General features: G+C 36.4%; 1 protein-coding gene across 9 annotated transcripts in view; it reads left to right on the top strand.

Moving 5' to 3' along the window:
- ANKRD28 (ankyrin repeat domain 28) overlaps positions 1–22,204 on the top strand; it is a 205,623-nt gene that overhangs the window by 125,109 nt on the left and 58,310 nt on the right. For 6 of the 9 annotated variants that reach the window (XM_059390886.1, XM_059390889.1, XM_059390888.1 and 3 more), the window contains one exon: positions 16,492–16,562. The exons of the other annotated variants lie outside the window; for them this stretch is intronic. In XM_059390886.1, coding sequence (XP_059246869.1) covers positions 16,492–16,562 — 71 coding nt within the window. The remainder of the gene's footprint in view (positions 1–16,491; positions 16,563–22,204) is intronic. 9 annotated transcript variants of the gene reach the window in all.

Genomic DNA, 22,204 nt, shown 5'->3' on the forward strand with positions numbered 1-22,204 from the left:
GGTACATCATAGATACTCAAAATTTGGTTATTAATATTTTTTTTTTTTAGCAGCCCTTCTTTCTTTACTCAACTTTATTTAGTCCTGCCAAATAAGTAAATTCCTGGTGTCAGGAATTACCTTTTTTTTTTTTTCTTTTAGTGATTTTTAGATATAGTCTCTTAAAAATTCTCTCCTCCCATTGTGAAATCCAGTCACAGTCTGAAATGATAAACTGGAAAGAGTTATTTAACTGTGAGGGAAGTACGGATAAGAGTTTATTTCCACAGTCCAGAGAGACAATGAAACAAAATAGACTCTGTATAGAATATTCTTACTCAACAAATTCTAGAATTTAAAAAAGGCCTTTAAAACTATAGGTAAGTACGTAAGTGTCTTACTGAACTCAGCCCCAGTAGCTCAGCAAATAATGAGTGAAAAGGCTCTTATAATTTGTAGAAGATAGAGCTCTAACAAGTCAAAAGATTAGGAAGTAATTAGAAATGTGTTTCTAACTTTTAAAGTTCGTGCTGTATAGACTGACTGTCATGACCTTCTATAAAAATATCTTTTTAGGGGCGCCTGGGTGGCTCAGTGGGTTAAGCCGCTGCCTTCGGCTCAGGTCATGATCTCAGGGTCCTGGGATCGAGTCCCACATCGGGCTCTCTGCTCAGCAGGGAGCCTGCTTCCTTCTCTCTCTCTCTGCCTGCCTCTCAGTGTACTTGTAATTTCTTTCTGTCAAATAAATAAATAAAATCTTTAAAAAAAAAATACCTTTTTACAGGGGCGCCTAGGTGGCTCAGCAGGTTAAAGCCTCTGCCTTCGACTCAGGTCATGATACCAGGGTCCTGGGATCGAGCCCCACATCGGGCTCTCTGCTCAGCAGGGAGCCTGCTTCCTCCTCTCTCTGCCTGCCTCTCTGCTTACCGTGATCTCTGTCTGTCAAATAAATAAATAAAATCTTAAAAAATATATACTTTTTTACATAGTTGAAGACTGAAATCTGAGTCAGAAGAAATTTTAGTTTGATGGGTTTTAACATTTGCCATAATTTTATGTATTTGAAGGTTCATGCTAATATGTATAAAATTAATAATTTTTAAAATAATTATTCTTTCATGTTATATCAATTTAAAATTCCCATTAACTCTTTGACAGTTGATTAGAATAGTTTTATGGAGGATGTAGTAGATAACTTAGAAATCAAAATGTGTAAGCTAGCTACTGAATTCTAAGTATTCATTAGATATTCATTAAATAAATATTCATTAAATAAAAACCTAATTATATTCAAAGAATTTTCAGATAGTAAATAAATAAGACATTGGGCTTAAAGTACACATGAGAGCAGGTGGATTTAGCAGGTGTTTACAGAATATTCCATCCAAAAGCATCAGAATATACATTCTTCTCAAACATATGTGGAAGATTCTCCAGGATCATGTTAGGCCACAAAACAGCCTTTCATAATTAAGACTGAAATTCCATCTAGCATTTTTTCAACCACAGTGATCTGAAACTAGAAATCAAAAGAATGAAGCTGAAAATTCACAAATATGTGGGGGGTTAAACATTTCTGAACAACCAGTAGGTCAAAAAAGAAAGAGCAAAAAATATCTTGAGACCAATGAAAATGAAAGTACAGCATACTTAAAACGTAATGGGATATGGCAAAAGCAATTCTAAGAGAGAAGTTCATAGCAATAAATGCCTGCATTAATAGAAAAAAGAAAGAACTCAGCCTGGCTTTTCACCTCAAGGAATAAGAAAAAAACAAGCCCAAAGTTACTGGAAAGAAGAGAATAACAAAGATCAGAGTAGAAATAAGTGAACAATTTTTTTCCTATATAATGTTTTTTTTTAAATTAACATATAAATGTATTATTTGTTCCAGAGGTACAGGTCTGTGATTCATCAGTCTTACACAATTCACAATGTTCACCATAGCATATAACCCTCACCAATGTCCATCACCCAGCCACCCAATCCCTCTTACCCTTCTCCCCTCCAACAACCCTCAGTTTCTTTCCTGAGATTAGGAGTCTCTTAATCTCGTTTCATTTTTCCCTCCCTTCCCCTTTGTCTTATTTCTCAGATTCCTCATATCAGTGATCCTCTGTCTTATTTCTCAGATTCTTCATATCAATGAGATCATGTGATAATTGTCTTTCTCTGATTGACTTACTTCACATAGCATAATACCCTCTAGTTCCATCATCATTGCAAATGGCAAGATTTCATTTTTTTCTCTGATGGCTGCATAATAGTCCATTGTATTTATGTATGGATGGATAGATAGGTAGATAGATAGATAATAGATATATAGACCACATCTTCTTTATCCATTCATCTGTCTAGGCTCTTCCCATAGTTTGGCTATTGTGGACATTGCTGCTATAAACATTGGAGTGCAGGTACCCCTTCAGGTCACTGCATTTGTGTCTTTGGGGCAAAAACCATAGTACAGTTGTTGGGTCATAGGGTAACTCTGTTTTCAACTTTTTGAGGAATCTCCATACTGTTTTCCAGAGTGGCTGTATCAGCTTGCATTCCCACCAGCAGTGTAGGGGAGGGCTCCCCTTTCTCTGTATCCTTGCTAGCACCTGTCGTTTCCTGACTTGTTCATTTTAGCCATTCTGACTGGTGTGAGGTGGTATCTCACTAGGGTTTTGATTTGTATTTCCCTGATGCTGAGTGATGTTGAGCTTTTTTTATGTGTCTCTTGTCCATTTGGATGTCTCCTTTGTAGAAATGTCTGTTCATATCTTCTGCCCATTTCTTGATTGGATTATTTGTTCTTTGGGTGTTGAGTTTGATAAGTTCTTTATAGATTTTGGATATTAGCCCTTTATCTGATATGTCATTTGCAAATATCTTCTCCCATTCTGTCAAATGTCTTCGGTTTTGTTGACCGTTTCCTTTGCTGAGCAAAATCTTTTGATCTTGATGAAGTCCCAGTAGTTCATTTTTGCCTTTGTTTCCCTTGCCTTTGGAGACATGTCTAGCAAGAAGTTGCTGTGGCTGAGGTCACAGAGCTTGGTGCCTGTGTTCTCCTCAAGGATTTTGATGGATTCCTGTCTCATATTGAGGTCTTTCATCCACTTTGAGTCTATTTTTATGTGTGGTGTAAGGAAATGGTCCAGTTTCATTCTTCTGCATGTGGCTGTCCAGTTTTCCCAACACCATTTGTTGAAGAGGAGACGGTCTTTTTTCCACTGGACAGTTCTTTCTACTCTGTCGAAGATTAGTTGACTGTAGAGTTGAGAGTCCCATTTCTGGGTTCTCTATTCTTTTCCATTGATTTGTGCGTCTGTTTTTGTGCCAGTGCCATACTGTCTTGATGATTAGAGCTTGAAGTCTGGAATTGTAATACCATTAGCTTTGGTTTTCTTTTTCAATGTTCCTCTGGCTATCTGGGGTCTTTTCTGGTTCCATACAAATTTTAGTATTATTTGTTTCATTCTGTGAAAAAAATTGATGGTATTTTGATACGGATTGCATTAAATATGTGGATTGCTCTAGGTAGCATAGACATTTTCACAGTATCTGTTCTTCTAGTTCATGAACATGAAAAATTTTTTCATTTCTTTGTGTCTTCCTCAATTTCTTTCATGAGTATCCTATAGTTTTCTGAGGAAATAAGTGAAATTTTTGAAACAAAAGAAAAATCAGTGAAACTAAGAGCTCATTTAAAAACAAAAATAAACAAGGGGTGCCTGTGTGGCTCAGTGGGTTAAGCCTTTGCCCTCCGCTCGGGTCATGATCTCAGGGTCCAGGGATCAAGCCCCGCGTCAGGCTCTCTGCTCAGCAGGGAGCCTGCTTCCCCTCTCTCTCTGCCTATTTGTGATTGCTCACTCTCTCTGTCAGATAGATAAATAAAATCCTTAAAAAATATAAAGATAAAAAAAATCTTTAAAAAAACAGACAAACCTTTAACTAGACTTACCAAGAAAAAGGAGAGTACTCAAGTTAAATAAGATCAGGAGACATTCCAGCTGATACCATAGAAATATAAAATATCTTAAGAGACAATGAATAGTTATATACCAACAAATTGGACAGTCAAGGAAAATGGATAAATTTGTAGAAGCCTGCAAACTACCAAGATTGCATCATGAATAGGAAATCTGAACAGACCGATTACTAGTAAGGTGATAGAGTCTGTAATTAAAAACCTCCCAACAAAGACAAGTTAGGACAGATGTCTTCACTTGTTAATTCTACCAAATTTTAAAGAGGAAAGAACACTTCCAAACTTTTTTTTTATGAGGCAAATATTGTCCAGATAACAAAACCAGACAAGAATACTGTAAGAAATGAAAATTATAGGTCAGTATTCCAGATGAACAGAGATGCAGAAATCCTCAACACAGTATTAGCAAACCAAATTCAACAGTACATTAAAAGGATCGTATACCATTTTCAAGTGGTATTTACTGCAGGGATGCAGGAATGGTTCAACATCTGCAAATCAGTGAGATGTACCAATTAACAAAATAAAGGCTAAAAATTATATGGTCATCTCAGATGCAGAAAAAACATTTAACAAAATTCAACATCCATTCACGATAAAAACACTTAATAAACTGCGCATAGAGGGAACATACCTCAATAGAATAATGCCATATATGACAAGTCCACAGCTATCACCATACTCAGTGGTGAAGAGCTGAAAACTTTTCCGCTAAAATCAGGAGCAAGATGTAGATACCATTCTCATCGCTTTTACTCTAGCCAGCAATTTGGCAAGAAAAAGAAATTAAAGGCAATCCAAATTGAAAAGAAGTGAAACTGTCTCTACTTCTAGATGATATAATATTACATACAGAAAACTGTAGTCTTCACCAAAAAACTGTTAGAACTAATAAATAAATTGAGTAAAGTTTCAGGATACAGAATTGATATACATAAGTGTGTTGCATTTCTTTCTATACATTGATAATGCACTATCAGAAAGAGAAATTAAGAAAATCCTATTTATAGTTGCATCAGAAAAGGTAAAATAGCTAGCAACAGATGTAGTTAAGCAGGTAAAAGGTCTGTACACTGAAAACTTGTAAGACATAATGAAAGAAATTGAAGAAGATAAAAATAAATGGGAAGATACTCCATGCTCATGGATTGGAAGAATTGATATTGTTAAATGTCTGTACTACCCAAAGTAGTCTACAGATTCAGTGCAGTCCTTATCAAAATTCCAATGGCATTTTAACAGAAGTAGAAAAAACAGTCCTGAAATTTGTATGGGACCACAAAGACCCCAAACAATCCAAACAGTCTTGAAAAAGAACAAGGCTAGAAACAGCAGATTTCAAACTATATCACAAAGCTGTAATAATCACACCAGCATAGTATTGATATAAAAATAGACACATTAGTGGAACAAAAAGAGACCCCAGAAATAAACCTATGTATATATGTTCATTTGTGATGAAGCCAAAAATATGCAATGGGTTAAGGACATTCTCTTTCATCATTGGTGTTGGGAACACTGAACAGTCACATGTGGAAAATGAAACCAGACCAGTCTTACACCATACACAAAAATCAACTTGGAATGGATTAAAGACTTGAATGTAAGACCTGAAACCAGGGGCGCCTGGATAGCTCAGTCAGTTAAGCAGCTACCTTCAGCTCAGGTTATGATCACAGGGTCTTGGGATTGAGCCCCGCATCAGACTTCCTGCTCCATGGGAAGCCTGCTCTCCCTCTCCCACTTCCCCTGCTTGTGCTCCCTCTCTTGCTATGTCTCTGTCAAATAAGTAAAGAAATAAAAAAATAAAAGACCTGAAACCATAAAATTTCTAGAAGAAAACAAAAGGGATAAGTTCCTTGATATCAGTCTTTACAGTGATTTCTTTTTTTCTTTTGCCATTTTTCTCTTTTTCCTTTCTTTTTCTTTTTCTTTTTCTTTTTTTCTTTTCTTTTCTTTTTTTTTGCATTTGACAACAGAAGCAGAAATAATAAGCAGGACTACATTGAACTAAAAGGCTTCTTCAGTACAGCAAAGGAAACCAACAAAATGAAAGAGCAACCTACAGAATGGGAGAAAATATATGCAAATCATATAGCTGATAAGAGATTGATATCCAAAATATAGAAAACTCATACAAATCAATAACAAACAATCTAATTAAAATTTGGGCAAAGGAACTGGAGAGACATTTTTTCAAAGGAGACATACATATGGCCAACAGGTATACAAAGATGCTCAGGATCACTTTTCATCAGGGAAATGCAAAGCAAAACCACAATGAAATACCATCTCACCCTTGGTAGAATGGTTTTTATGAAAAATACAAGGATAAAAAGTACTAGAGAGTATGTGAAGAAAAGGGAACCCTTGTATACTGTTGGAAAGAATGTAAATTGGTATAGCTACCAATGGATAAAGTTCCTCAGAAAATTAAAAACAGAACTACCGTGGAATCCAGCAACTCTAATTCTGACTTTGTATCCAAAGGAGATGAAATCACTTCCTCAAAGAGATATCTGCACTCCCATATTAGTGGTAGCATTATTCACAGTAGCCAAGGCATGGAAACAACCTAAGTGTCTGTCAATGAATGGAAAAAGAAGTTTTGTTTTATTTATATATATATATATATATATATATATATATGTGTGTGTGTGTGTGTGTGTGTGTGTATGCGTGCACATCCATACACATATATACGTATAATGGAATATTATTCAGCCATAAAAATAATATCTTGTCAGTCTGGACCTCAAGAACACTATGCTGAGTGAAATAAGTTAGGAAAAGATAAGTAATCCATGATCTCACATTTATGGTGGAATCTAAAAAAAAACTGAACTCCTAAAAACAAAAGAGGTTAGTGGTTGCCAGGAGTGGGGGAAATGCGTAAAGGCAATCAAAAGGTACAGACTTCTAGTTTATAAGATAAGGAAATTCTGGGGATGTAATGTGCAGCATGGTAGCTATAGTAAACAATATTGTGTATTTGAAAGTTACTAGGAGAGTAGATCATCAAAGTTCTTCTCACACAAAAAAATTTTAACTCTGAGGTGTTGGATATTAACTAAACATAACTTTTCATAATATATACGCATCGAATCATGTGCCTTTTAAACTAATAGTGTTATGTCAATTATATCTCAAACTGTAAGAAAAAGAATAAATATTACTCAGAACAGTAGTCTTCTTGCAGTGTACTTGAAGTTTACAAAAGTAGACTTTAAGTTTGGGTAGTGGTGCTTCAAGGGCTGTCCTTAAATTTGGTGTAAATGCTGTGGTTGTTGAGGCCCAGGTTTGAGACTTATTGCAAATTCTGCCTCCACCACCAACCTTATAATCATATTGAATGAATTTTTAAATAAGTTTGGTTGGAAATTAGAATTTCATCTAGGTTTTTGATCTGATCGAGTCTCTAGATCGAGAAGAGAATGAAATACATGGAGAGGAAAGTAGGCAACAAAATTAGGCTAATTTGTTTGTGCTATCAGCAAAAATTGGTGGTGTAGAAAGTTCAGGATAGATTGCTCCTGCCTTTTATATTAATTATTAGTGACATTTTACAATAGTAATTAGGTTAACCTTAACTGCTATCATCTTAAGAAAATTAAGCAATATGAAATAATCTCCATTGAGCTCTTGCATTATACCAAAGTCATGATATGCTTCAAAAAAAAAAAAACGCAATAAATATTCTAGTTTTGTATTATAAAAACTATTTTGGTATCAGTGGCAAGGTTATTTGTTGCTACAGTATTTCTCTAAAATGAAAAACGAAGAAGATAAAAAGGTTGATACCAGCCTATAGAGCCATGTTCTTCCATGTTCACATTTCAGATTTTTATTGTTGATGAGAAATTAGGAAACCGTGTTCCCTAATTTGTTCCAGTCTGTGTTTTCATTCTTAAAAATTATGACTTCACATTATATTTTGTAATCAGAATTCTCACTGTTTTCACACATACCCTAATCCTAATTCATAGCTTCTCTAGCTCCAAGTTTTTTATTTTTATTTATCTCTTGGTTGAATAGACATCATCATCCTCAAGTTTTTGGAGGGTTAGGTTTTTTTTCTTTTAATGTTTAGTAAGAGCTCATGGATGTCATAGTCTTATGTATTTGAGACTTGCCTTTTTTATTTAAATGAAGGGTAGATTGATTACTCTTAAAATTCTTGATTCATGCTCTTTCCTCACAACTTTATAGATGTGAGGAATTCTTCTAGCATTGAGTGGAAGTCTTAGATCAGGCTTTTCTCTTCTCACCATTTCCGTCCCCTATACCACCTTCTACCACCATGGTCACTTCTTTTCTGCCTGGATGCCTGTAGGATTCAATTCTTTATCCTTAAAATTCACTACTAACTTAGGCTAAATCTATTGATTATTCTTGCTGGAGCATAATGTGAGTGTGCATTTTTAGTTCTGAAATTTAGATTTTTATTTCATGTATATTTTCTGTTAAGCCTTTGAATATTTTATTTCCATGTTTTTCTGTCTGTATCAGGCACTATTCTAGGTGCTGCAGGTAAAACAACAAATAAAACAGATGCAGGTTCCTGCCTTAGTGGAGTTTATGTTTTGGTGGGGGAGATAGTAACAAGTTAATATACATAGCTTATCTTGTGATAATTGCTGTGGGAACATTAAAGGAATAAATGTTGGGTGGGGGTCAGTTGCGGTTTTATGTTAAATTATCAGGAAAGGGTTCAGTGATACATGACATTTGAGCAGATAACTGAAGCAAGCCTTGCAAACTGAGAGAATAACAAACACCATGAGATGGTAGTATGTTTGGAGGCAAGTGAAAAGAACAGTAGGAGATGAAGTAGAGGAGGTAGCAAGGTTGCAAATCATGTGTGGCCTTGTAGGCTTTGACAAAGACTTGTCTTGGCCCTTAAAATGATGTGGAAGACCAAAGGTGAGTTTTGAGTGGAGTGACATGGTCTGACTTGGGTTTTTAAAGATTCACGCTGGCTGTGGTTCAAATTCTTAGCTGTGTTCTAAATTGTGTTTATTTTGTTTTTGTTACTTCTGGGCTTTTATCTGTAATTGTTTTCTTTTTCTTTTTTTCTTTCCTATCTCTGCTAGCTCTCATCTCTTTGCCTTGTCTGTCCTGCCTCTGTCTTGGAACCCTTTGAGAGCTCTCTTCAGCACTTAACTCTCTCTGAATTTGTGTATAAAGAGTAGTTTGCAAGTTCATCCTCTCCTTTCCTGGGGTAATTAATACACCTATTAATTGTATTTTACTCAGTTTACTCTGCTCCCATATATTTTTTCTGTTATGCCGAATCCTTCCAGAATAGTTATTTGCTAATGAATAGAGTAGGGAGGGGCTAAAAAGTGAGCGTCAGTTAAGTTTGTCTGTTCCAGTAGCTCTCAAACTAAATGGGCTTTCTCTCAGTCTACAAGAGGTGTTTTTTTTTTTGTTTTGTTTTGTTTTTTAAGTTCTTTGTGTACTATATGTTGTTGGAGTCATGCGGCAGCTCTTTAGATCACAGTCTTAGTAATGATCTGCTGGTGTTTGGCCCTTTCCCTCATCTTCAGCTGGGTCAAAAACAGTAAAGATGGGATGCCTGGGTGGCTCAGTTGGTTAAGCGGCTGCCTTCGGCTCAGGTCATGATCCCAGCGTCCTGGGATCGAGTCCCACATCGGGCTCCTTGCTCCACGGGGAGCCTGCTTCTCCCTCTGACTTTGCCTTCCACTCTGTCTGCCTGTGCTCGTTCTCGCTCTCTCTCATAAATAAATAAAATCTTTAAAAAAAAAAAAAACAGTAAAGATTCCTCAGTGGTTCTTCCTTATCAAGATTTGGGTAGACAATTACTTTTATTGAAGAACTTCTGTTTTAAAGACTGAATTTTCTGGCTACATAAGTATAGATACTTTCATGGGAGCTATTCATTTAATGTTTGTATTTAAAAATCATAGGTTTTAGCAGTATCTCAGACTGTTGCAACATGTGGTTAAGTGGTTAAATGGCTTTGTAGTTTAAGGCATTAGTCAAAAATTCATCTGATCAGTTTATTATAGAAAATAATAGACTGTTAATAAGGAAATATGAATGTTATGTAGTAGGAATTAAACCTTAAGTATGTGACCCTTGAAAGCCTGCAGTGCTGGTATATTGGTTTGCTAGGGCAGCCATAACAAAGTATCACAACTTGAGTGACTATAACAACAGAAATTTATTTTTTCACAATTTGGAGGTTGGAAGTGTGAGATCAAGGTGTTGCCGCATCAGCTCCTGAGGGCTGTTAGGGAAGGATCTGTTCTAGGCCTCTCTCCTTGCCTTATAGAGACTGCATTCTTTTTGTGTTTTATCTGTACTTGTCTGTGTCCAAATTTCTTATGCTTACAAGGATATCAGTCATATTGGATTAAGGTCCACCTTAATTACCTCCTTTTAACTTAATTACCTCTGTAAAGACCCAATTTCCAAGTAAGATAGCATTCTGAGTTTTTAGAGTTAGGATTGGGGAAGGATGGTGGGGGACACTCTTCAACCCACTATATCTGGGGTCCATAACACTATCTTAAATGATACAGTGCAGCAGCTGTTACCCCCCGGCATTGCAGGTGGAAAAGTGGAAATGTAGTTGCTTTTTGCTTATTCCACTCCGACCTGAAAACAAAATCTGAAGCTTTTGCCTTTTTTTTTTTTTTTAAGATATTATTTGTTTATTTGACAAAGAGATAGAGAGAGAGAGGGAACGCAAGCAGGGGGAGTGGAAGAAAGAGAAGCAGGCTTCCCACAGAGCAGGGAGCCTGATGTGGTGCTCTATCCCAGGACCCTGGGGTTATGACCTGAGCCGAAGGCAGACGCCCAACGACTGAGCCACCCAGGCGCCCTTTGCCATTACTTTTGGTAGACAGCCAAAGGAAAGCATTATTTCCAGTTTGAGAAGAGTATTCAAAGTATTTGGCTCCTAGCCCAGCTCACTGGACATAGACTGTCTCCTCCAAGGTTTAGAAGTAGAGAACTAGGGGCACCTGGGTGGTTCAGTGGGTTAAGCCTCTGTCTTCGCCTCAGATCATGATCTCAGGGTTCTGGGATCGAGCCCTGCATGGGGCTCTCTGCTCAGCAGGAAGCCTGTTTCTCCTCTCTCTCTGCCTGCTGCTCTGCCTACTTGTGATCTCTCTGTCATATAAATAAATAAAATCTTAATATTAAAAAAGTAGAGAACTATTCTTTGCAAGGAGAAGTTTTAGAAAATTATTAGTGGGACTAATAATTATTATAAACACCTGTGGAAGTAGAAATAGCTTAATAGTATCTAGTATCAAGTACTTAGCCTAGATCAGAGGTCAAAAGACATTTTATGTAAAGGGCCAGACAAACATCTGGCAACTACTTAATTCTCCTTCTGTAATGTAAAAGCTATATAGTTAACACTTTCAGTGAATAGGTGTGCCGTATTACACTAAAACTTTATTTACAAAATAGGTGGCTGGCAGTCTGCGGACTGTGATTGAGGACACCTTGGTATAGATTATAAAAGTTGCTACCTTATCTACTTAATGTTAAGGAAGGGCAGGGTATTTAATAAGTATGAAATAATTTATTCTGGGTCCCTATTTCAAAATAGGATAGAACGTTATAATAGGAAATGGATCATAGAGATCACTTAGCACAACCTTATTTTACTGATAACTTAGTTTCAAAACTCGAAGAATTGGCAGATCTTATTCATTGTTTAGATTAAGAAAAAAACAGATGAGTTGAGACCTAGAGTTAAAATGAGATGCTCCTGATTTCAATTCCTGACTTGTGGAACCCACTTTGCAGAAACAGGAGTTCCCTATGTTGTTTCAACCTGGGGTCCATCCTCCGCCGTCACTACCAATATACACAGAAGGCATAGGAGGCAGAGATTATGATTAACAACATGAAGGTCTAGGCTCTGGGGAACAGCCCCAGGTCACACGACATGTTGTTACAGAGCCATTATTAGATCATAGGTCCTGCCTCTGGGCTCCTTCCTCTAATGCCTGAGTATGTCCTCACAAGTCCAGACTTCTCTTCAGCTGCATTGTTGTCTAGAGCTCAAAATAGACTGATGTAAGTAAATCAGATTATTTATTTATTTATTTATTTGAGAGAAGGAGAGAACACAGGGGAAAGAGTTGTAAGCAGACTCTGCCTTGAGCATGGAGCTGGACGTGGGGCTTGATCTCACAACCCTGAGATCACTACCTGAGCTGAAAGCAGGAGTCAGATGCTTAACTGACTGTGCCACCTGGATGCCCCAGATTTTTTATTTTCAAAATTATTTTCTTGTTTATCTTCAGATGAACTAGACATTGACCCAATTCTGGAAAATCTTAATTTTTTTCTTTCAAAAACTGTCAGTACATTTTTATATGTATGAATTATTAAGTGAAAAGACTGGGTGAGAGGAAATTGGTTATCTGAATTTTTCTATATAATCTAATGGTGGTATCAAATGGATACAACCTGTTTGGGTTACCCTACAGTTTTTGTTTTTGTTTTTTAAAGATTTTATTTATTTATTTGACAGAGATCACAAGCAAGCAGAGAGGCAGGCAGAGAGAGAGAAGGTAGCAGGCTGCCTGCTGAGCAGAGAGCCTGATGTGGGGCTCGATCCCAGGACCCTGTGATCATGACCCGAGCGGAAGGCAGAGGCTTTAACCCACTGAGCCACCCAGGCGCCCCTACCCTACAGTTTTTTGCTTGCTTTTTTTTTCTTTTTGCTTTTAACATTACAGAAATCTAATCACATCTCTACTCTGGAAGATGATTCTAAATTCAGATACTTGATGTGGCATACGTCCTGGCTGCTGATTTATCATCTTAAGGGAGAGCTCATGGATTTCCCTTATATGTGAATTTTGTGGGGCGGGGGGGAATGGAAGACTGGTAAAGAAAGTATTTGATAACACAATTGGGCATAACTACCTTGGATTTAATGAGATGTGCTCCTAGCACTTGGGAGGTTTTCTGGAAATGTTGGTTTGCAGTAGTTATCAGTTATCATCTTTAAATTGCTATCTTTACTGTCTTCAGTTTCTTAACAGTGCTTCCTCTTATCTGAGGGTCTCCCAGTAATCTAACTTCAACATTTGGGATGGGGCTGCTATTCTATATGCTCTTCATTTTTAATGACTAGGAAATAGTAAAGTAATTAATCTTTCCTTGGTGACTCAAGATTATCCTTATAAACTACAAACATTATACTCTGCCATGTTCAGAGTATGTGATGTTTCCACCAGAGCTGTTACATTTGATTATCAAAGACTTTTATGTTTTGAGTCAGTATGATTTTTTTTTCCCCTTTCTCCATCTTCATTGTTAGCCTTTGTGGCTGGTTTTCAGCTTTTAGACTGAGAAACTTTACTCTGGAAGTATTTTTCATTACTGGAATGACTTTGTAGCTTGTGTTTATGAATATTTGGTTAATTTTGGAGCTGTCTGTGTAGAACAAAAGCCTGGTTACCTTCAGAATTCACATGAGATGAGCTCTAGGAACCTGGACATCTGAAGTGAGCTATCATGTTTGTTTTTCTTACTCCATTTTTCATTTTACAGATAGTTGCCACTTTGTAATGTATATTGCTATGCCATATTTGTTTGTTAATATGTAAAGTGTATACTAATTAGTGGATGTGTGCAGGGGAGATATTTGTTCTTTTGGTGTCCTTATAAATAGTTAACCATTTCTTGTATACTTGACCTTTAATCTACAAGGAATTAAAACATTTGATTAGTGCTATTAAAAGAAACACATGACTTAACAAGATGAGTGCCTTCTGGAAAGATTATGATCAGAGGTCTAGAATGCTATGGTGCTGATCTTCCTGGGGATAAGTGTTTTTAGAATTTAAAAAAGGACAAGTCACATTTTTTGGTCACATCATCTGTTATATTAGTACCAACTAGTAGTATTTTGTATCCTCAGTAAACCATTAGTAGATTCTTTGTTGTAGTCACTTAGGTTTTTTGATAAATTAACTTTGAATTTGTTACTAAAGTTGTTATTAAAAGTGAAGACTAATTAATTAATTATCATAACTTAAAATGGAAGAATGAAACCAGCAGTGTCTTTTACTTTAGGCTGCTAAGTGGGCATCAAAATTAGATTTTCTTTCTTTAACTGTGTATCTTATAACCCATGTTCAAAAGAAAGAACTATCTTTACCCTCTACCTAGTTACTTCCTAATTTTTTTCTTTGCACTTGAAGCCAAATTCTTGGAATTTTTTTATGGCCTCTCTTTTATTCCTTCTCAAATACATTTTTCTCTTCTTTCTTTTTTTTTTTAATAAATAGTATTTCAGTTTTATTCTAAAATTTTGAAATTTATATAAAGTTATGTGGTATACAGTAAAGTTGCCTTTCTACCTCAGTCCCCTATCACCCAGTTCTCATTGTACCTCACTACCTATACAAATGCATAGGCAGCCACTGTTATTAATGTCTTAGTGTTCCTTCACACTTTCCTTATGTATATAAAGTAAATATGAGTATAGATATTTATACTTACGTATTCTATTTTCTACATAAAATTAAAGAACATTACTCATCCAGTTCTCACTGTTTTGTTCACTTTTTATTTCTCAGCTCTTTATGAGTACATGGAGATTCTTCCCATTTTTTGTGATAGCCACATTCAATTTCCTTGTTAATTAATGCCTAGAATCAGACTTAATGATCCTTCCCATTTGCTGAAGACCCATTATCAAGCCTCGTTCTTTTCTACCCTTGTCTTTCCAGAGTACCTATCTTTTCTGAGCGAGTCACTACCTTTCAGGCCTTAATGCCAGGATTTGCCCTTTTACTATGCACATAACAGAAAATTGTAGAAAGAGGTACAAGGATTATGGAGAATCTTTGAAGTTCCAACCAGATAAATGGGAGAATGAAAGAGCCAGAGCCTAGCTTCTATATTACCCCTTTACCATCTCTGCAGACTCCAACCTTTTAACCTATGTGCATTTTAAATGTTTGCAATATCTACATTCTGCCTTTTACCCAGAACAAATGCTGACTTCGTTGTGGTCTCACAGTCTATGTTTTAACCATCTTGGTCTCCTTAAAAGCATAGCAGATAGTTGTTCACATTTATTACATAAATATACCATTCGCTCTAGCTGTTTCTTTATTCTGCTGAGTCCCTTTCTTCTAAAGCCTAGTTGAGCAGTCGCGAAAGCTATCATATTGGTTCTTAATTCTTCCAGTGTCCTCACTTGTCTCTACTCAGGAGTTCAGTTACTCTCAGAATTTCAACTGTTTCATTTGTGAATGATTTTATACACTTGTATTTCATTTCTTTTTTTCTCTTATTTTCAGGACTTTTAAATCTATTTTTAACATCTGTATCTAATGCATCTAATGAATTTGTGTTTATTATGTCAAACTTTAGTTACAAGGCATTAGAGGATCTGCTCTATAGATGAAGAAACTTTTGTTCAGAGGGATCACACAACTAGTTAGGAACCCATAGGTAGTAATTAGAGCTATGACTCAGAGTCACTGCATTTGATTATTCCCTGGAACCTCACTCTCAAAACATGGAATGCAAACATTAGGACATCTGAATTCTAGCCTTGATTCTACTGTACTGGACTTTGATGTTAAACTATTCTCTGTACCTGTGTTTTGTTATCTAGAAAATGAGGAGGTTGGTCTAGATTTCTAAAGCCCTTTCTTACTTGCTAGCTGTGATCCTGGATATAAATCTAAGGTTGCTTACAGTGTAGGACCTGTCACCAGTTTCTCTATACTTTTAAGAGCCAGGGCTATTTCTGTCTAGTTCGATATATACCTGTCCTATAGTTTGCTTGCTCCTTCTGTTTGGGGTATAGGTACCAAATCAGTGGATTTTGTATAAGCAATAGATTCCACCTCCCCACCCCAATTACATAATACATTTTTTTGTCTTACGAAGTGCATTTATATTCTGTAAAGGATAATTTTTGTCTATTGACTCAATGATTTTTAAATAACTGTATGTAGTTGATTTTTTTAAAATTCTTTAAAGCTTTAGGTATAACCCAGAAAGACGTGTGGGTTTGTTCATTTCTTTCTCAGTTTTTTTCCTAAGTCTATAGCTACTGTATCCATTTTACAAAATAACTTTATAGTACGAATGCATTTTTAATCCTCATTGGAGAAATTTTGATATTATATTGCTTTATAACATGATACATTCATTAGTAAAGAAATGTAATGAAGACTTTGTAATGGTCTGCCTTTTACATAGGAATATTCTTATTTTGAGTTTTTAAGACACATTCTAAAATGGGGACTTATTTTACTTTAATATGCTCTGTATAAAGGTGCTTTTCTAGTTTATATATAAAGTAATGTTTCTTTTATTTTTAATAAAAAGAATACTTTTTTGGCTAGTTTTGTTTTTATAACTTCGTAATTTATTTGCAGAAAGTATAAAAAATAAAGTACCACTTTTTCAATTGTTACTTATCCAATTTGGACTATAATATATAACTAATATTTCAGGAGATTTATTTAAAATATTTATGCAAAATATTTCAATTTATTTTTTTCTTCTTGTTGCAGGAGCTAGAGTTAATGCCAAAGACAGCAAATGGTTGACACCTTTACACAGAGCAGTTGCATCTTGTAGTGAGGTATGAAATTTCTCTTAGTAAATATATTGTATATAAAAGCATTAAGTAGGCTTGCCTTTGAGCCCATATTCAAGTTCTTTGTTTTCAAAAAAAGGAAAAAGCAACTAAAAATACCTAGACTGGTTATTTTACTTTAGAATTTGTACAGACCAAGTTAACTGTTCTCCCATCTCTTTTGTGACAAGTTCTCTTGGAGAGTCTGAACTGCAGAGAGTAGAAAACCCTTGTCATATATGTCCTACAAGAGAGATTACTTTCTATACCTATAAAATCCTCCTCAGTCTTTTCTCTCCTGAACATGCTACAAGGGTTCTCCTCACCATGATCAAGAAGTAATCTCAGCAGTATATAACAGTTCATTGAAATATTGTTTTAACACTGGGGGCACCTGCATGGCTCAGTGGCTTAAAGCCTCTGCCTTCAGCTCGGGTCATGGTCTCAGGGTCCTGGAATCGAGCCCTGCATCAGGCTCTCTGCTCTGTGGGGAGCCTGCTTCTCCTCTCTCTGCCTGCCTCTCTGCCTACTTGTGATCTCTCTCTCTGTCAAAATAAATAAATAAATAAACAAGTCTTTAAAAAAGGAAAGAAATACTGTTTAAACACCAAAATTAGCGTCAAAAACATGACATGGTCTCACATTTTACCAGTTCTAAATATACAACCTAAAAATGTTAGGTATCTTATGGGGAAGAACAGTTTCTTCTTATTTATAACACTGTATGATTTGTTCTTCAAGATAACTGACATTTTGGAGAACGTTCATTTTTATGTTTTTCATATCTTCTAGTCCTCTTGATATCCATATAGGATAGGTGTTTTGAGGGGATTGTAGCTAATGGTTTGCCAGAAACCACTCAACTTTTCAGTAGCAGAGAAGGGATGAAAACCTGGACCCTCTTTTTTCTGTCATCTTACTCTCTAAAATTATTAGATGCATTTTATATTAGGTGCATTTTTAAAAAGCATTGTTCCCAGAGAACTCGTATCTCTTCATTCTTCTTTGTATTCCTCATTGGGAACTATGTGTTGAGCCCAGAACAAGTGAAGAGAAGTAGGGGCACAGTGGCTTGGAAGGATTTCAAACCCTGCGATGTGACAGAGGCAGTGTTAGATGTAGCCTCCTAGTTGGAAGGAGGAGAGAGGGAATAGTAGTAAGTGGTATGCTGTAGCACACATCTTACTGTGGATCTGGGAGCTGTTGAAATGTGGAACTTGCATCTGGAGAAACTGGCTGTACTAGCTGTGGGATCTTGGGCAGAACTGGGGATTATCATGAAAGCTAAGACATTAACCAAAATACTTTGAACAATGAAATTCCATGGGAATGTTAATTAAGTTTGTGGTCACCCCTCTTGTAAAGAGTTTCTGTAAACAAGGGCAGTTAAGGAAGATAAACATACTATCTTTGGAACCTATTAATAAGTTAGACCTATCCATTTTTTAGTATGACTCTTGGAAATATGATTTCTAAAATTGGTGTTTTGCCAACTTAAGTCATAAGAAGGAACACTTTGGTATATTTGTAGAGATTGTAAAACAGGCCAAAAATTCTTAAAGAAAATAATATTAGAGGAAGATGACAGGTTCTTCCCAAAGACTTGATAGCTGATTTTTTAAAACTGTGTGCTTAGCCTGAGCTTGAAGGCAGGCTATAGGCTGGAAAGCAGTGATCCTAAGAAGTTTCTTAAGTCTGCTTTCAGCCTAAAACTTACTGGGCTTTGCAGTATATTGCTCTTTTGCAGGAAACCTAGTCAAGATTATCAGTTTCACCCAGCTTCTTTTAATTTCTTCAGTTACATCCTGGGTGCAAAAGAGAGTTATACTTTTTTTTTTTTTAGATTTTATTTATTTGTTTGACAGAGATCACAAAGTAGGCAGAGGTAGGCAGAGAGGGTAGGGGAAGCAAGCTCCCTGCTGATCAGAGAGCCCGATGCGGGGCTTGATCCCCTGACCCAGAGATCATGACCTGAGCCAGAGGCAGAGGCTTAACCCACTGAGCCACCCAGGCACCCAAGAGAGTTGATTTACTTTAATAATTTTATAATTATTAATAGTTATATCAATTATTAATATTTTATATGTATCACATTATGTATTTATATATTTTATAATTATATAATACATACTAATAATATTGGTGATTATTAATAAATTTATTAATTGATAATTGATTAATTAATTAAATTATAATAGATCAATAATTTGATTAGTTTCGTTTAATAATAAGTATAGCCACAGAGGGGTATGGAAAAGACAAATTTTAGACAGCTTTGGTTTATGTTTTTGAGATACCACGAGAGAAGTAAACCCTACGACAGGGTTATCAGTGACTGTTTTCTCAATCCTCCAAGGCCTCTGGAAGCTAACACCATTATAGAGCATAGTGGAGAAATTAATTCATCACACAGAGGATGCCTTAGGGCTAATTCCCTCATGGTACCTAGGTTGAGAATGGCTGCTTCTGGTTTTATATCCTGAGCTCCTCACTCTCCCTCAGTGACATGGCTTCCACACACTTCTTATTGGCTAGCTGATTTGTTTCATCTCCACCAGTGGTTTGTGGCTTCCACTCTTCTAGTGGACTGTACAGTTCTGCTCTCTGTAAATGCAGAGTATTCTTCTGAATAAATTGATTTCTGAGTATTAGGATTTTGTGTATGTGTCTGTGTTTGGGTTTTGTTTGCTTGTTTTTTAAGAAGCCCATTACACTGCTAGATCCTCTGGAAGATACACACACATACACTTTTTTTAACTTAGCTCAAGAAATTACATCTTAGTTCTATCAAGAAACTGAGTTTATATTATCACATGAGATATTAACAGCCCATCCAGCTATTAAAGTTTATTTGCAAATGTGTTAGCCCTTTTTCCTGTGCATGACTTCAAATCAATGGGAAGAATTCCTAAAAGCAGCCACAGATGGCTAGTGCTCCGTAGACTCTTCTAGATTGACCCAAGTGATGAATAAATACTCTTTAGGTAAAATTATTTAAACCTAGGTCATCACCCCGTATTTCATAATCTTATTAGAAGTATCCTAGGATCTTTTCTTAGATGTTTTTCCAAAGTCAAGGCACATGTGCAGCATTTCTTACACATACACAGTGTCTGATAATGGAAAAATTGGGATTGAGGTTACTATGGTATTTGCCATTCGTAAAACCAAGTGTACCCTTTATTATCCCTATATCATTTTCTAAAAGCTTATAATGTAATAATGTGATCTAGAAATTAGGTTATGACATCAGGCTCATTGACTTGTAATTTCCAGAAATTTGCCCTTTTAGAAGGCTCAGTCTGTTGGTGTCCGCTCTTGATTTTGGCTCAGGTCATGATCCTCAGGGTTGTGAGATTGAGCTGTGGATTGGGCTCCACATTGGGCATGGAGCAGCATAAGATCCTCTCCACCTCCCCCTCCCCCGACTCTTGCATGCTCTCTCTAAAAAGAGAGAGATAAAGAAATTTGCCTGTTTGATTTGGTTTAATGTCTCCCATCCCATCTGTAGATATGATTTTTCTGAATTTTCAAAGATCACTGTTACTGTGATCTGACATACTATTCTGAGTGATAATAGTTTTGGTTGCCATAACAAAATATTACAGACTGGCTGGCTTAAACAACAGAAACTGATTTTCTCATAGCCTGGAGGCTAGAAGTCCTAGATCAAGATCCAACAGAGTCCATTTCTGATGAGGGCTGTCTTCTGGGCTTGCAAACTGCTACTTCTTACTGTGTGTTTGGGGGTATCTTTCTCTTCCTCCTCTTAAAAAGCGGCCAGTCTTATCAGATTAGGTTGCCTCCATTCCATCTCATTTATGTTTAATTAGTTCCTAAAGACCCTATATCCAAATACAGTTACACTGGGAGTTTAGGGCTTCAGCATATGAGTGGCAGGAGAACACCGCCATTGGTCTATAGCAGTGAACCCATGGTTCAAACTTTGCTCTCTGTTGATTCTAGGATCTTAGTAATTGTGTTTATAGCCTTTCTTAGGTAACATCTTACCTTCCTTTACCTACTGTATTTATTTCTGCTTTTCAGTGAAACAGAAGAATAGTTTTGATTTTTCTATTTCTTGCTAATGGAACATAAGTATTCTCCAGACTTTTCAGAGGATTTAATGTATGTACTGTGAATTCCAGAGTGGGAATGAATAAGGCAAGCCTGGCATCTGTAGTATGCTGTTTGCCTAATTTATCCAATTACAAATTGTTCGTTTTGTTTTTAATTATTTTCTGGTATATCCATTAGCACACTAACTAACATTTTCCAGTATAGTGTTAGTTTTAATCCTCTAAGTCACAGGATGCCCTTCTTGAGATGGAGAATCCTGATGGTGTGTTTGTACCATTTCCTTTCTGTATCATTTTTTCCATATTCCTTTTTTTTAATTGCAGTATAACTTAAAGTAAATGCAGAGATGCTGTATATAGTGTTGAGTTTTGACACAGGTATCCATCCATGTACCCACTCTTGTAAGTTTTTTCCCAATAAAATATGGAAAATTTCCTTCAGTCCAGCAAGTTACCTCATGTCCATTTCCAGTCAGTCTTCCTTGTCCCCAGAGGCAACCACTGTTCTGATATCTTCTACCATAGGATAATTTGACTTATTCTAGAACTTTATAAAAATGTAATCATACACTATGTATTCTTGTGCTGTGAATTTTTTGTTCTACTTAATATTTTTGAGACTCCTTCATATTGTATACATTTGTTGCCGAGGAGTATTTCATTATATGGTACACAACAGTTTGCATATCTGCTTTTTGGTTCTTATGAATAAACCTGCTGTGGCTATTCTTGAGTGGGTGGGTCTTTTTAAATTTCTCTGGGCCAGGGGCGCCTGGGTGGGTGGCTCAGTGGGTTAAAGCTTCTGCCTTCGGCTCAGGTCATGATCCCAGAGTCATGGGATCAAGCCCCACATCGGGCTCTCTGCTCAGCATGAAGCCTGCTTCCCTGCCCCCACCCCCTCCACCTGCTTGTAATCTCCGCCTGTCAAATAAATAAATAAAATCTTTAAAAAAAAAAATTTCTCTGGAGCAGATAGCTAGAGTAGAATGGGGGCCTAGAGTATGTCTCCATATATATCTTTCTTTGCTGGCTGATTTCCTTAGGAGATTGATAGACTACTAGGGATCTCTCTAATCTTTTATCAGTCTTGTTAAATACTTACACTCTTTCCCATATTTCAAATAGTTCTGATTACTTTTTATTTGAAAGGTGCAAAAAACTATTTGTGAATCACAGATAATAGTATTTTTAGTTGTCTTCCTTCCTACTTGACATATTGATAGTTGCTTAATGCTTGGGAACACTTTTTAATTTTGTTTATTTTGTTTTTTTAAGAAAAAAATCAGTGGTCAGCGGGGGGCCTGGGTGGCTCAGTTGGTTAAGAGCCCATCTCTTGGTTTCAGCTTAGGTTATGATCTCAGGGTCCTGGGATGGAGCCCCAAGTTGGCTTGGGGATTCTCTCTCCCTCTCCCTTTACCCCTTCTCCTGCTAGCTTGCACATGTTCTGTCTCTCTCTCTCTCTCAAATAAATAAAAAATCTTTTTTAAAAAATATTTTATTTATTGGGGCGCCTGGGCAGCTCAGTGGGTTAAAGCCCCTGCCTTCGGCTCAAGTCATGATCCCAGGGTT

This window comes from Mustela nigripes, chromosome 2, assembly GCF_022355385.1.
Source record: "Mustela nigripes isolate SB6536 chromosome 2, MUSNIG.SB6536, whole genome shotgun sequence".
Taxonomy (NCBI): Eukaryota; Metazoa; Chordata; class Mammalia; order Carnivora; family Mustelidae; genus Mustela; species Mustela nigripes.